The 13,098-nt window shown below is 37.0% G+C and overlaps 4 protein-coding genes across 4 annotated transcripts; 1 reads left to right on the top strand and 3 right to left on the bottom strand.

Moving 5' to 3' along the window:
- Window positions 1–754: 754 nt before the first annotated feature.
- LOC119078293 (trans-1,2-dihydrobenzene-1,2-diol dehydrogenase-like) lies at window positions 755–2,283 on the bottom strand. Its single transcript, XM_037185787.1, has 3 exons — window positions 1,637–2,283; window positions 1,320–1,566; window positions 755–1,091 (listed from the first exon to the last, which is right to left on the bottom strand). The coding sequence occupies exons 1-3, from the start codon at window positions 2,131–2,133 to the stop codon at window positions 834–836; spliced, it is 1,002 nt and encodes a 333-aa protein (XP_037041682.1). The 5' UTR covers window positions 2,134–2,283; the 3' UTR covers window positions 755–833.
- Window positions 2,284–4,608: 2,325 nt separating this feature from the next.
- On the top strand, window positions 4,609–7,977 carry LOC119078342 (extensin-1-like; the record flags this gene model as incomplete). The annotated part of the gene is made up of 8 exons (XM_037185845.1): window positions 4,609–4,935; window positions 4,999–5,319; window positions 5,383–5,884; window positions 6,242–6,322; window positions 6,565–6,624; window positions 7,550–7,609; window positions 7,763–7,889; window positions 7,950–7,977. Coding segments are annotated over 7 exons (1,410 nt in total), but the record flags the coding sequence as incomplete, so codon positions are not given.
- A 411-nt stretch (window positions 7,978–8,388) lies between these two features.
- LOC119078341 (signal transducer and transcription activator-like) lies at window positions 8,389–12,061 on the bottom strand. The gene is made up of 8 exons (XM_037185844.1): window positions 11,164–12,061; window positions 10,817–11,086; window positions 10,516–10,633; window positions 10,233–10,452; window positions 9,885–10,151; window positions 9,628–9,810; window positions 9,417–9,563; window positions 8,389–8,432 (listed from the first exon to the last, which is right to left on the bottom strand). Exons 2-8 carry the CDS (start codon window positions 10,936–10,938, stop codon window positions 8,389–8,391), a joined length of 1,101 nt encoding a protein of 366 aa, XP_037041739.1. The 5' UTR covers window positions 10,939–11,086; window positions 11,164–12,061.
- Window positions 10,984–11,948, bottom strand: LOC119078340 (signal transducer and activator of transcription 5B-like). The gene is made up of 2 exons (XM_037185843.1): window positions 11,164–11,948; window positions 10,984–11,086 (listed from the first exon to the last, which is right to left on the bottom strand). The coding sequence occupies exons 1-2, from the start codon at window positions 11,946–11,948 to the stop codon at window positions 10,984–10,986; spliced, it is 888 nt and encodes a 295-aa protein (XP_037041738.1).
- Window positions 12,062–13,098: the final 1,037 nt, after the last annotated feature.

Here is a 13,098-nt window from a genome sequence, read left to right as displayed (position 1 = left end):
AATTTTATTTTCATTAGGGCCTTTCATTAAACAACATAAAAGAGACCCGTACATTACACTGTAATGTAATTCTGCCGTAATTGGCAAAAGAAACTTAACTCTTTTTAGAACAAAGGGATTTTTATTGTTCTCAAAAAAAAAGTAAAGTTTCGCATGCAAATTACGAAAGAATTAGTTGTCTACGAAAGTCATGTTTCTTGAAACTACACACATCTTAAAACTGTCCATCTTTATATCATATATGCTCCATTCAAAGGACATAAATCAATGGTGAAAGCTTGTTGAATTAACTGCCAGCTTCATACCACTATATTTAGCTATGCATTATAAATTGGTGTAAAGCTCAATATACCACACGAAACACATATTTGATCAAATGGGCGATTTGTTGATCAAATAGAGCATATCTCCTTATTTTATCTATATAGTTGCAAAGGACTAACCATAATAATAGGAAAAAGATTGGGCTGGAAGTTGTGTGGAAGTGTCATGCTGTGTGCTTTTTGCTAGTTGTTTACCGCTAGAGTTAAAACCATTAACAAGTGAATTTGTATGGCGTAGTGAAGTTTCAGTAGAGAAAGTGGTGTGTCACCCACGTATGACAAGTTTCGTGACCTCTCCCAAGGTTACGTGAATCAATTGTAAATCAAACGCGTGGACCTGCATGAGGTACACTGACTGATTGTGGCACATTGGCTTATTGAAATTTTAATTCATTCCTGTACTTTGATGGAACTAGAAAAGAAACAGCCCATTCATATCCGCTAAGTTTTCCAGATGAAAATTTATATTTTTTTACAAAATCATTTCGTTATTGCCCTTCGATGCATTTTCTAATCATCCTGAGAATATTTCACACCAATCTGTTTACGAATTTCGTCTTCAATGCGAGCAATGATAAGACTCTCGTTATGGCTAACCTTATCACTTTCCATTTTTCCAGCTCGGATGCATTTTCGAACTTCATCGGCTTCGAATCGCAATCCAGCGCTGTTAGTGAAATTAAATTCTAGCTTTGCTTTCGGTAATGGCCAAGTCTTTTCACTGCCGTCAACATCAATTAGGGATGTTGGACACCAAAATGAAGGAATCTGTGAAAAAGAAAGACATTTTAAGGATTGACGTCCATCTAGCCGAGATCGTGATACAATATGTTACATGTTAGCGGAAGTACTGTCCGTCCACCTTGAAAGTTTTTTTTTTGTAGAAACTTTAATTCCGCCAACATGTAAAATATGAGAGTAGTAGTGGGATTATAACAAAGCCTTAAGGATCAACCTCCACCTTCAAACTCCTCTAAAGCAAACCAAAACTATTACCGTCATAGTGCCCTTCGTTCCAATGATTGTGGCAGTGTTGATTGGTGAAGCTATACCAGTTGCTGAGATTTTGGCCACTTTGTTTCCTCCATAGCTCAGTTCAGCATACATATCAAGATCGATACCGTCAGCATTTAAAGTTCCGTTGGCTTTAATCGATTTTGGTTCACTTCGGAAAATGAATTGAGCGAATTGAATTGGATAAACTCCAACTTCTAAAACAGATCCACCGCCTAGGCTCTTTTTTCTATGAACCGAATAAAGTGTAAAGACTAAAAATCACAATTTTCCAGACTATATCAAAGCATTGCACATACATGAATCGTTCCTCATTCTTCAATCCCTCAGCGCCAAAATCAACTTGAACGGAAACAATGTCACCAAGTTTTCCACCGTCGATTTGCTTGCGAATATATTCATAGCATGGGAATGATCGCGACCAAATACCTTCCATGGCAAACAGATTCTTTTGCTTGGCATATGAGAATATTTTCTGGACTTGTTTTCCATTCATACCCATCGGTTTTTCCACTAAGACATGCTTTCCATGTTCCAGCATTAACAGTGCCACTTCCATATGATGAATATTATACATTCCGATGTGCACCACTTCAACATTCGGATCTTTGGCCAATTCAACATAGCTGCCGTAAGCTTTTGGAATGCCGAATCGCTGAGCGAATTCTTTGGAACGATTCAAATCTCGGGCACCAACTGCAACAACTTGATGCTCGTCTTCACTGAGGGTTCCTAATGCATTCACAAAATCGTGGGCAATTTTGCCTGCTGAAGCGATACCCCATTTTAAGGCCATTTTCTTCAATTATGTGTTTTATGGAAACAGTTTTCGATTGAAAATAATGCAATGTAACAAACTCGTAACGAAGCTATAGTAGACTAATCGTTCACACTTCGGTCTTTCAACAACACTCAACAAAATGCACTTCGATTTCTGAACAACAACTCAGTTATTTCGATTCAGAAAGTTCGATTACCATAAGTTTACAGTCGTAAGCGTCAATTGATACATTTTTTCAAGGCTTCTTTACGTCATTGGTCTGATAAGCATTACTTAATCACAATTTTTCTAGTGTTGTGTGTGAAATATAAAATAATCTCCGCTCTGACAATGACTTTCAACAGAATAGAATAACACTGACGATTTTCCAATTTTTCCTGTTTTGGATTGCCTACAACATTCTTAAAGATTTAAGCTCATTCGGGCAATAATCAAATACTTTCTTGTGTTTATCTTAGAATTGTTACGTTTAAAGAGACATCTGTTATGAAAGGAGATGATGTAGCAACTTCAATTTTCCTGGAGCAGAAGCAATATGCATTCAATTGCTCTGATTTTCCAATTTAGCGCGTTGCGTCGGCAGAAAATTTGTAGAGGGCGCTTCGCTTTATGAAACATACACGTGCAATGCATAATCACGTAAAGCACAGTACGCACGTGGTTTAAGTTTCTGTTTTGACGAGTGAGAATACTGCCCTCTCCTTCGGGTCAGGCTATAAAGTTTTTCGTAAAAAAAAAATTGAGCCACGGCATGGATGTAATATACAAGTAGCTGATAAGTGCTGGTATTAGGTGAACGCGATTAGTGGATGGTTAAATCATCTTCTCTGAATAATTTTGTCTTTTGGTAAGAGTTTATTAAGTTTGTTATAACTGACCGCCTTACCACTCGACCACCAGAGCGAAGTAAAAATATGAACAGTAGAGGAAAAACCAAGGGAAAAACACAACCGTAAGAGCACACACTCTTAACTGTTCAGAGATTTACTGGCATATGGTAAAACATACGTTAGTTCATAATTGGGATGATTCTGTGCTTTTTCAGCGTCTTTCATTTCGGCATCCAACCAGGGCCACGAGACAAACAGATGTATTTTATCTTCCAAGGATGGTCACCAACTATCAGTCAAATTCACCGTTTCATAGGATTCAATGGAACCATGAAACGTTCTTCAGTGATCTCGACATAATCAACAATTCATCAGTGGCATTTGCTAGATCAGTGAAGGATTATTTTGCTTGGTGATCTTGATTGTTTGATTGGTCTATGGCCTAGTTTTTACTTTTTCTCAGTGTCTTTTTGTATTTATTGATTTTATCTTTTTGTTTTGCTTTTTGTTTTTTTTTCTTAATCAATGATTGTAAATCTTAAATAATTGTTTGTTTTTTGTATTCAGACTGAATTGTTTTTGGGCTTTGGCCTGTTATTTGGTCTTTAGATAAATAAATAAAAAATAAAATAAATAAATAAATAAATAAACATTGAGACATTAGAAGAAACATGTTTGCAATTCGAATTCGAAATACCAAAAATTGGTGATGTTATTGATGGTGAATCTATATTACTTGTGAATTTTTATTGCTTGCAAGGCCTTATAGAGAATTTCTCTTCGAATCCACCTCCATTTTTTTTCCACAGCTGAATCGATTCTTTTAAATACAGTCGACGACCATTTGTGAACATCACTCGTTCAAACAAACATTTGTTAGAATTTGTTAGAGCCAATATTTGGGTATTCAAGAAATATGGTAAGCAACAAACAGAAAGAATAACGAAACGATTTCTATCAAAATATCTACGCCAATAAATGTTGAAAAAAAATGTGAAAAATTGTGATTGTTGATGGATGGGATTTTAAATCGAGATTAAAAGTGACCAGAATATAAACTTTTGTTATTATCGTGTCCATGTGAAACATAGGTCAGAGGTCTTGCAGGTGTTCTTGATGATCTAAATTTGACATGATGACTACAAGATTTGTAGTACAAGTGGTGTCAAGTGTCTCTAAATTACAATAGAAATGTGCGATTGGAAATCATTTGAACACTTCAAGTTCTTTTAACATAATTTTGTAGTAAAAAAACCTCATAAGTGGACGTACCTATACCGATCATTTTTTTTTAACGAATTGAGGTTTTGTAGTAACAAGTATTTTTTACAAGCTTCAAAGCTTTATTTAATTTAATATTTGACCAAGTGTCCCACGTTCGAGATGAAGCTTTATCCAAACGATTACCATTATATGCATCCTTTTCAGAGAACGTTTATTCTCTGCTTTTTGGCAATGGGAGCTGTAAGCGCCGATGTGCCACATTTACAAGATGGCTATTACTATCCAGTACCAATTGTAAGACTACCTGACCCCGATAAGAATTATCCTCCGTCAGTGAGTACCGATATTTTACAGTCACAAGGTGGCTATTACTATCCAGAGCCGACTACCTCAACCCGATAAGAATTATATTCCTCAGTTAGTAAGAACCGATGTCTCACAGGTGCAAGGTGGATATGACTATCCAGTACCAACAATAGGACTACCTGAACCAAATAATAATTATATTCCTCCGTCAGTGAGTACCGATGTTTCACAGTCACAAGGTGGCTATTACTATCCAGAACCAACTGTGAGACTACCTGAACCAGATAAGAATTATATTCCACCGTCAGTGAGCGCCGATGTGTCACATTTACAAGATGGCTATTACTATCCAGTACCAACTGTAAGACTACCTGACCCCGATAAGAATTATATTCCTCCGTCAGTGAGTACCGATATTTTACAGTCACCAGGTGGCTATTACTATCCAGAGCCGACTGTAAGACTACCTCAACCCGATAAGAATTATATTCCTCAGTTAGTAAGAACCAATGTCTCACAGGTGCAAGGTGGATATGACTATCCAGTACCAACAATAGGACTACCTGAACCAGATGAGAATTATATTCCTCCGTCAGTGAGTACCGATGTTTCACAGTCACAAGGTGGCTATTACTATCCAGAACCAACTGTGAGACTACCTGAACCAGATAAGAATTATATTCCACCGTCAGTGAGCGCCGATGTGTCACATTTACAAGATGGCTATTACTATCTAGTACCAACTGTAAGACTACCTGACCCCGATAAGAATTATATTCCTCCGTCAGTGAGTACCGATATTTTACAGTCACCAGGTGGCTATTACTATCCAGAGCCGACTGTAAGACTACCTCAACCCGATAAGAATTATATTCCTCAGTTAGTAAGAACCAATGTCTCACAGGTGCAAGGTGGATATGACTATCCAGTACCAACAATAGGACTACCTGAACCAGATGAGAATTATATTCCTCCGTCAGTGAGTACCGATGTTTCACAGTCACAAGGTGGCTATTACTATCCAGAACCAACTGTGAGACTACCTGAACCAGATAAGAATTATATTCCACCGTCAGGGAGCGCCGATGTGTCACAGTCACAAGGTGGCTATTACTATCCAGAACCAACTGTAACACTACCTGAGCCCGATAATAATTATATTCCTCCGTCAGTGAGTACCGATAATTCACAGTCACAAGGTGGCTATTACTATCCAGAACCAACTGTGAGACTACCTCAACCAGATAAGAATTATATTCCACCGTCAGTGAGCGCCGATGTGTCACAGTCACAAGGTGGCTATTACTATCCAAAACCACCTATACGACTACCTGAACCCGAGAAGAATTATATTCCTCCGTCAGTTGAATGCTCACCAGAAAGTTTCTATCAGAATCCAAACTGTCGTAAGTTGTTACTTTTTCACTTCTCAGTGGATGTCGTAATTGAATTCACACAACTTGATTTAAATCTAAGAATAAATAAAGCAACTAAAATCTTCATCAGTTTCAAGACACGAAATATTCAAATGTCCACGACTGTGATTTATTGCTTTGTTTAAAGATCCACAAAAACTTAGCTCTTATAATACTTAGAGTCATTTATTTAAACCAAAAATATTTCGTCATTTATGCTAATCGCATTCTATATTCGATATTTTTCTTCTTTTTTTTTTTGTTAAAATGCACCATTGCGGGTCGTATACCAGAGTTTTTTTTAAGGAACGCACCATAAAATTTCGTTATAAAAATTATCTTTTATAGTTCGAGAATATCTGTCTTCTACACTAAAATGTCCATCCGATACTTTCGGCCAATATCCAAATTGTCAACGAATACCTCCACGTAAGTTATTAAATTTTGGATTTAATCAACGCACTTCAAGCAAAAGTGATCATAATCTTCAACTACCAAATAGAACACTATTTTGTATGAAATGGTTTTTTACAGTGTTTTGTGACACATTGTTAAGTTTCAGTACCCTATTTAGAGCACTACTCATGCTTGAAGTGCGTTGGTTGTTAAATTTTAAATTCGATAAAATATTTGCTCGTAGGTTCATTGATTCATTTGTTTAATTATGACAGCACCTCCACCTGAATGTCCACCTGGATTATTCGGACAATATCCTCACTGTGAACGACCAGGTTAGTTTCATTTATTCTTTTCACCGCTACATACTACGACGTTTCCACCATCTGGGTCAAAAATACACCTTTTTGTCATAGTGACATAATACGTGCTTATGGTTCTGCAGTTTTGTTCGTTTCAAATCATTTTCCATGCGAAGAAACAAAGAGAGAGAGAGAGAGAGAGTTGTTGCATTCGTACTTTTGGAAAGAAAAATGAAAAGAGATACAACGAAGTTTCTCGAATTTAATAACGATTTTCTTGAAATTCATGTAAAAGAATTTCGAAAAAAATCGAAGAAATAACAAGTGGAACAAATAAAACGGGTAAAAACAAACAAAGCTCACAAAAAGTAAAAACTTAAGTTAAGAGGCCTACATTTGTGTGTATCGTGTTTCATTTTTGATGATATCTTTTCATCAGAATCCTTTTTGAAAAATGTACGACCGCAATAATGACCACAAATGTATTAGCTTTAGACACGTGTCGAAAACCATACTTTTCATATTTGAAGCAAGTCTTACGACGCCCTCAGCATGGAAAATCCATTATATAACTCGGGATAAAAGATGAAAAGTATCGTTTTCGTGTCTTTATTGACCTCGGCTTCGCCTCGGAACTATACTTTTCATCTTTTTATCCCTAGTCATGTAAAATACTATTGGTTGCAGTCGTTTGACCGGGTCTGGGAAAAGTGAGCAGTTTAACGAAATTTTCATAAACTACGCTCAATTTTCTCAGGGCTTGTCAAACTGCTACAACCAAATCTATTTTCTGTTGAAAGCTAACACATTTGTGGTCGTTATTGCGGTCCTAAATTTTTGAAAAAGGATTCTGGTAGAAAGATATCATCAAAAGTAAACTAAAACACAGTCTTATTATTTTGTTGTTGTAATTAATAACTTTGAGTGTTTTGTAAAGAAAAATCCCAATGGTTTTCAGCTCTATCTCCGGGTCCATCGTTGGAATTCCCTGGGTCACAAGGATCACAAGGTTTTCCAAGTAAGTTGTAGGGCAACTTAACTTTTAGAGTCAAGAAGAATACAAGCTACATGTCGACCAAAAAGTTGTGGCGTTAATAACAATTCTGAACATAACTTTCACGTCATTCAACTTTATATTTGGAATGTGTTTTTATACTTCTTTATTTTTTAGCACGTCCAGAGGAAGGAGCCGGTATAAATCAAAAGTGTTTGCTTTCCTGTGTTGGTTAATAACAAACATTTATCTCCTATACGTCTTTGTCAGCTATGGATTTCCTAAATCAACACATCCTTCAACGGTATGAACTCACTCAAATCAATCAAAACCAATTTTCATCAAATTTAAATTATTATTCCAGGCAACACAACCAATTTCTTGATTGCTAGTTATGTTCGATATTTGTCAAATATTGTGTTTAAAAATGCATCTCAATTTGGTTTAACGAAACAAACAATTTCTTTATTCAATTCTCCAATTAATTAATGTTTATCAAAGTCCAATAAGTGGGATTTTGTCTCGGGATTGACATGGGATTCGACACTAAAAAAATTGTCTACTTGATAACCCATTTCTTTTTTAATAATAAACTGAAAAATTCTTTACAAGGAATTCTGGTAAACACCTTTTCCACTAACATATTTGTTAGTTATCTGCATGGTTTTCAAGTTTTTGCGAATCTAAAAAGAAAACTTAGTTCTGAGCGAGTGTGGCTTTTCATTTTTTTTTTCTTCTTTGATATTGTCAACAGAACCGAAAACATAACTTCATTTATTAGAATGAGCTCGTTCAACCAAGCATTAATTCATCCAAGCATTCGTTGATTTCGTCAAACCTTGGTAGCCTGCACAAAAATAGGAAAAGAAGAAAAAAAAATATTAAAAAATAATTCAAAGTAAATCAGATTAAGAGGCACCGATACTTAGCTAAAATTGTAGCCTACATTTGTGTGCCTCATATTTCATTTTCAATGATATCTTTCCATCAGAATTCTATTTCAAAAATGTACGCCCGCAATTCCGACCACGAATGTGGTAGCTTTCAACAGAAAATACATTTGGTTGTATAGTCGTTTGACCAGCTGTGAGAAAAGTGAGCATTTTAACGAAATTTTCATAAACTGCTCACGTTTCTCAGAGCCGGTCAAACTGCTACAATCAAATGTATTTTCTGTTGAAAGCTACCACATTCGTGGTCGGAATTGCGGTCGTACATTTTTCAAAAGGGATTCTGACGGAAAGATATCATCAAAGGTAAACTAAAATCCAGTATTAAAAAATCGCCCTAATGTATGCTTTTCACAAAGCATCGATGCCTCTTAAGATCTAAAATTCAATAAAATACGGCCAAATTAGTGTAGCCTATAGTTTCAGCGTACTATGTACTGTACTATCCATATTGCTCGTAAGAGGCATGGATAGTTTAGAGGGATTCTTTTGAAAATTCATCTATCAAGATCGGACCTATTTCGTCTGGGATGGATATATATATACGGGTAAATATGGTTTGAAAGGTCTTTGCCAGTAGACCTCAAAACAGGCCTCACACAGTCTCGAGCGACACCTGGTTGCTGGTGGAAGATCTCCGAAGTTGGAAAAATAGTGTTTTTTATCCGAATTTTTTTGGCCGTTATTAATGATCGTTCCGGGTGAGAGTGGGCTCGTTGGAAAGCTGAGCTTAAATACTTTCGGGTCATGTTTGATTAGATTCATTGATATATTTGCAAAAATTTGCAAGAAAAATTTTCAAAATCTGTGTGAAATTTAGACAGGGGTGGGCTGGTACTGATGACGCTTAATGTGAACCTAACATGCTAGTCGTAACATACATTGTCTAAGCTCCGTATCCTTTGTGTGAACTGGTGATTGTCGTCTGCTATGCTGTGGCGTATTCGGATGATTCAGCATCCGATGAGTGTCATCAGGAACCGTCATCTTCAAAATCGATTTCACGTAACCGTTAGCCGTTTCTCCTGCTGCCATAGAAAAAGTAACAAAATCAGTACTCCGTTTATCGCGGTAAAATCGCGTCTAGCATACCATCACTGTAATATTTTCCGAAGGCATTGTCTTTCGGTATGTCTGGATATAGAGTCACACATTGATCCAGATCTTTGATGCAATCTGCCAACGATCGAATTGTAAAATCTTTCCAAGAAAATGGTTGCAAACTAACCACTCGTGGATTTGCAGCATTTTCAACCCAAGAAATGCTTATGCCACCTGATTTGAAGATAGAAAAACAAATTGGAGTTTAGTTCAACATTTCGTATCCCTTGCTAGTTATAGATACTCACCGAGCTGACTGTCTGCGAAACGCAATAGAAACGTTCCAGGTGGACATTGTAACAGCTTTTTCTCGGTTTCACGTCTATTTACGAAGCCGATAATTGAACCGTCGATCCACGGACCTCGTAGATAATCTCTGGTCAATTTCGTAACAGCATAGAACCAATCCCAAAATGTGAACGCTAGTTCCGGCAAAGGGTCCTTGCAGAATTGAGACCATGATATTGGTTGGTCATTCGGATCGAAATTGATGGTTGTTCGGAAAGCTTTTTCACCTGAAATTGTAAACGGTAACGTAAATTGGATGTTTCTGTAGAACAGCCATTTATTGGTGCTGTGACCAGCGCTCAACTCACATAAATAATACAAACTTTCGGCCGTTAAACCTCTGCCAGTCTGGCATGTGAATTTCATGTTCAATGCATTGGCCAAGTGCGACCAATTAACTTTATCGACCATTTGAGATGGTACACGACTAAATTCGGAAAATGCATTCTGCCAGGTTATTGTGGCCCAAGATTGTGGTTCCTGATTGCTATGAACGATTACAACTATGGGGATCGACTTGACCCAGACCTGAAAAATGATAAAGATTGAGACCATCGTACATTACAGGCTAACAAATTGTCGGTATGTTACGTTGATTTGAATGCCGGCCATTTGGAAGGTTGATTTGAAGAGTAAGACAAACGTTTCGTCCGTGACTGATTCAGTTCCGATCTTTTCGGCTCGTTTGATATTTTTCAATTGCATGTTCCTGTGGAAAAGATAAAATGTTCGTTACGCACTACTGATAATCGACACATACTGGGAGGAATACGTTGCGCAAGTGTGTATTGTACAAGTCTTCCTTTTCGCGAGAAGTGACATACTTCTTGGACTAAATAGAGGAGTACGTCACTCCTCGGCCTTCCCGCAAAATCGAAAAAAAATGCAATACCCTAGATTGCACGATAAACGTTGTGTCGACTGTTGCATTTCTAGATTGCCAGTATTGTTAATAATTTCGCCGGAAGTTTCATCTGACGGCTTAAGGTGATGCTGTTGCCGGGCCTGGCACATAGACTCTAAAAGAAATAAATTTCCGTTTTAATATGTCAAAACCTTTCACATCCAAATGCATTTTGACTTGCCTGATAAAATGGACACGACGACAGATGGATTGCTCTTGTGAAAATCGGCAGTTAGGAGTCGAACGGTTGCAGAGAATCTAGAGTTTGAAATGAAAAATTGATGTTAAGAAGAGGAGTTAGCAAGGCCGAATAGACCATATTCCATTGAATGTACCTAACGTTTCTTTTCATCACTTGCGGTGGTTGCTTCTCGACAATAAATCCCGATACGATTAAATTTTGCAGCAAGGCTGTAATTTTCCTCATCACATCTTCCATGTTCATGGCCATTGGAAGGCCGACGTTTAATTCGTGTGTCGCGTCAATACAAAGTCGCGTATTCAAAATAACCTTGCCCAATGCCTCAAACCACCTCTGAATTTCGTCCAAAGTGTCTCCATTCAACGGTGCGCCGTTACCAGCCAATGCTTGATCACGTTTCCATTTACCGAGCCGATTCACAATGACCACCTGGACGGCATCAATTTTGTCAATCGTACTTTCAAAGCTCTGATACAAATTGGTTGCACGGTCTACGAGAAAGCGTTGTTTCTGTCGAATTTTATCGCTGCAGTTAAGTAATTTGCAATTTTCAACTTCATGTCTGTACTCGGTCTGCTTTCCCTTATTGATCTGCATTTGGATGGTCAATTCTTTCAATTTGTTATTGATGTCAGCGGCTTCCGGATCTATGGTTTGCTGACCGCCACAAACATTTTCAATCAAATTTTGCTCGTACGAAATGGTATCTCGAATATGCTTATAAATTACAAATGGACAGTACAACTGCTGGGTGAATGTTTGAATTGATTCATCCAATCGACATTTTATCGAAAGCTGTTCAACCCGGTTCAGTTTCTGTTTTTCATTTTGCACCTCCTGAATTAATGCGTGCAAGAACTGTGAGGCATTCAGTTCAATTTGCGGATCATCGATGTCTACGAATGACTCTTCCTTCATTCGGTTTTCGATCCATGCAGCGCAAACGAGTCGCACTTCAAGTGGAAATTGTTTGTTGTACAGGGGTCTTATGCGCTCAAAGCCTGAATGTTGAATTAGACTATTCCAAAGAGACATCTTGTGACCTCGAAAATCTGAAAAAAGCAACGAAAATTCGATTTCAATTAATTAAACTATTTGAAAGTAACAAACACTTGTCCAAAGGATGGAAATTTTATCATGGAACGTAAGTGGCACTGGTAATCGAATACTGAGATTAGTTACTAGTGTTAAGAATAGTTACATCTAGACACTCTACGATGTAATTCACTCTTAAGTTGTATAGAAATTATATTAAAGAAATAAGGCCAATTGAATGAAATGTGATCGCAGAAAGCAGGATTTGTCCCTTAAATACAGAAGAAAATGTACAAAACAGCGCATTCAATAAAAACAATTTGTACGGGACACAAGTCCCAAAGTAAAATGAAAGCAAAATAAAATGATCGAGTCTGGTTTTTGACAATTGAAATTCAATTGTCAAAAACCAGACTCGATCATTTTATTTTACTTTTACCTTAAGATCTTTTATTTCAAGTAGAAATTCGGAACAACTAGCTAGTAACTAATCTCAGTGATTTCCACTGAGAAATCCTACAGAAAATTATTTGTAGCTTAGAAAATTAATATCAATGGAGGAGGGTATGCAAGTCCTAGTAAAAGGGTACATGACAACATTGACAACATTCCAGTGACGAAGTAATCCTTTGTCAATGAAATTTACAAATCTCTTCACTCGAAATCGAAGAAAAGATCAGCAAAAAGTGGAGAAGGGTCAGTGTACTAGTGTCCGGAAATGTATGAGCAGTCGACACCTATTGCTATTTGTTGATAAACTTCTTTATGAATGGAAGATCAATAGATATGTACGTACACTGACCCTAAATGCGAATTTTTCGTGTTGGTTTTTCCCCTTCTATTTCACACTTTGTCTTATTACTTCACGGTTAAAGCGTCACGTTGTCATATGAAATTAAGTAATTGAAAAAATGGTCGAGATCTGTGTTAATTTATCACCTTGTTCCGAGACATAGAGGCAAAACAGTTTTCAATTTAAGACAACATCAAATCGATGAAAAATTATTCAAAAACTTACACAGCCCATTCACTT

The sequence above is a fragment of the Bradysia coprophila genome, unplaced genomic scaffold, assembly GCF_014529535.1.
Source record: "Bradysia coprophila strain Holo2 unplaced genomic scaffold, BU_Bcop_v1 contig_248, whole genome shotgun sequence".
Classification (NCBI taxonomy): domain Eukaryota; kingdom Metazoa; phylum Arthropoda; class Insecta; order Diptera; family Sciaridae; genus Bradysia; species Bradysia coprophila.
The sequence above is the reverse complement of the archived record's forward strand: the minus strand, read 5'-3'. Positions and strand labels throughout refer to the sequence as shown.

What these genes read in the sequence shown, in the direction of transcription:
- LOC119078293 (XM_037185787.1), bottom strand. Translation starts at nt 2,133, where the DNA reads ATGGCCTTAAAATGGGGTATCGCTTCAGCAGGCAAAATTGCCCACGAT. An exon ending in AAGAATGAGGAACGATTCAT is followed by an intron (nt 1,567 to 1,636) that starts GTATGTGCAATG and finishes TTCGGTTCATAG; the next exon opens with AAAAAAGAGCCTAGGCGGTG. An exon ending in GAACGAAGGGCACTATGACG is followed by an intron (nt 1,092 to 1,319) that starts GTAATAGTTTTG and finishes TCTTTTTCACAG; the next exon opens with ATTCCTTCATTTTGGTGTCC.
- LOC119078341 (XM_037185844.1), bottom strand. Translation starts at nt 10,938, where the DNA reads ATGTGCCAGGCCCGGCAACAGCATCACCTTAAGCCGTCAGATGAAACT. An exon ending in TGGCCGGCATTCAAATCAAC is followed by an intron (nt 10,453 to 10,515) that starts GTAACATACCGA and finishes ATCATTTTTCAG; the next exon opens with GTCTGGGTCAAGTCGATCCC. An exon ending in CGGAAAATATTACAGTGATG is followed by an intron (nt 9,564 to 9,627) that starts GTATGCTAGACG and finishes TTTCTATGGCAG; the next exon opens with CAGGAGAAACGGCTAACGGT.
- LOC119078340 (XM_037185843.1), bottom strand. Translation starts at nt 11,948, where the DNA reads ATGAAGGAAGAGTCATTCGTAGACATCGATGATCCGCAAATTGAACTG. An exon ending in GTGATGAAAAGAAACGTTAG is followed by an intron (nt 11,087 to 11,163) that starts GTACATTCAATG and finishes TTCAAACTCTAG; the next exon opens with ATTCTCTGCAACCGTTCGAC.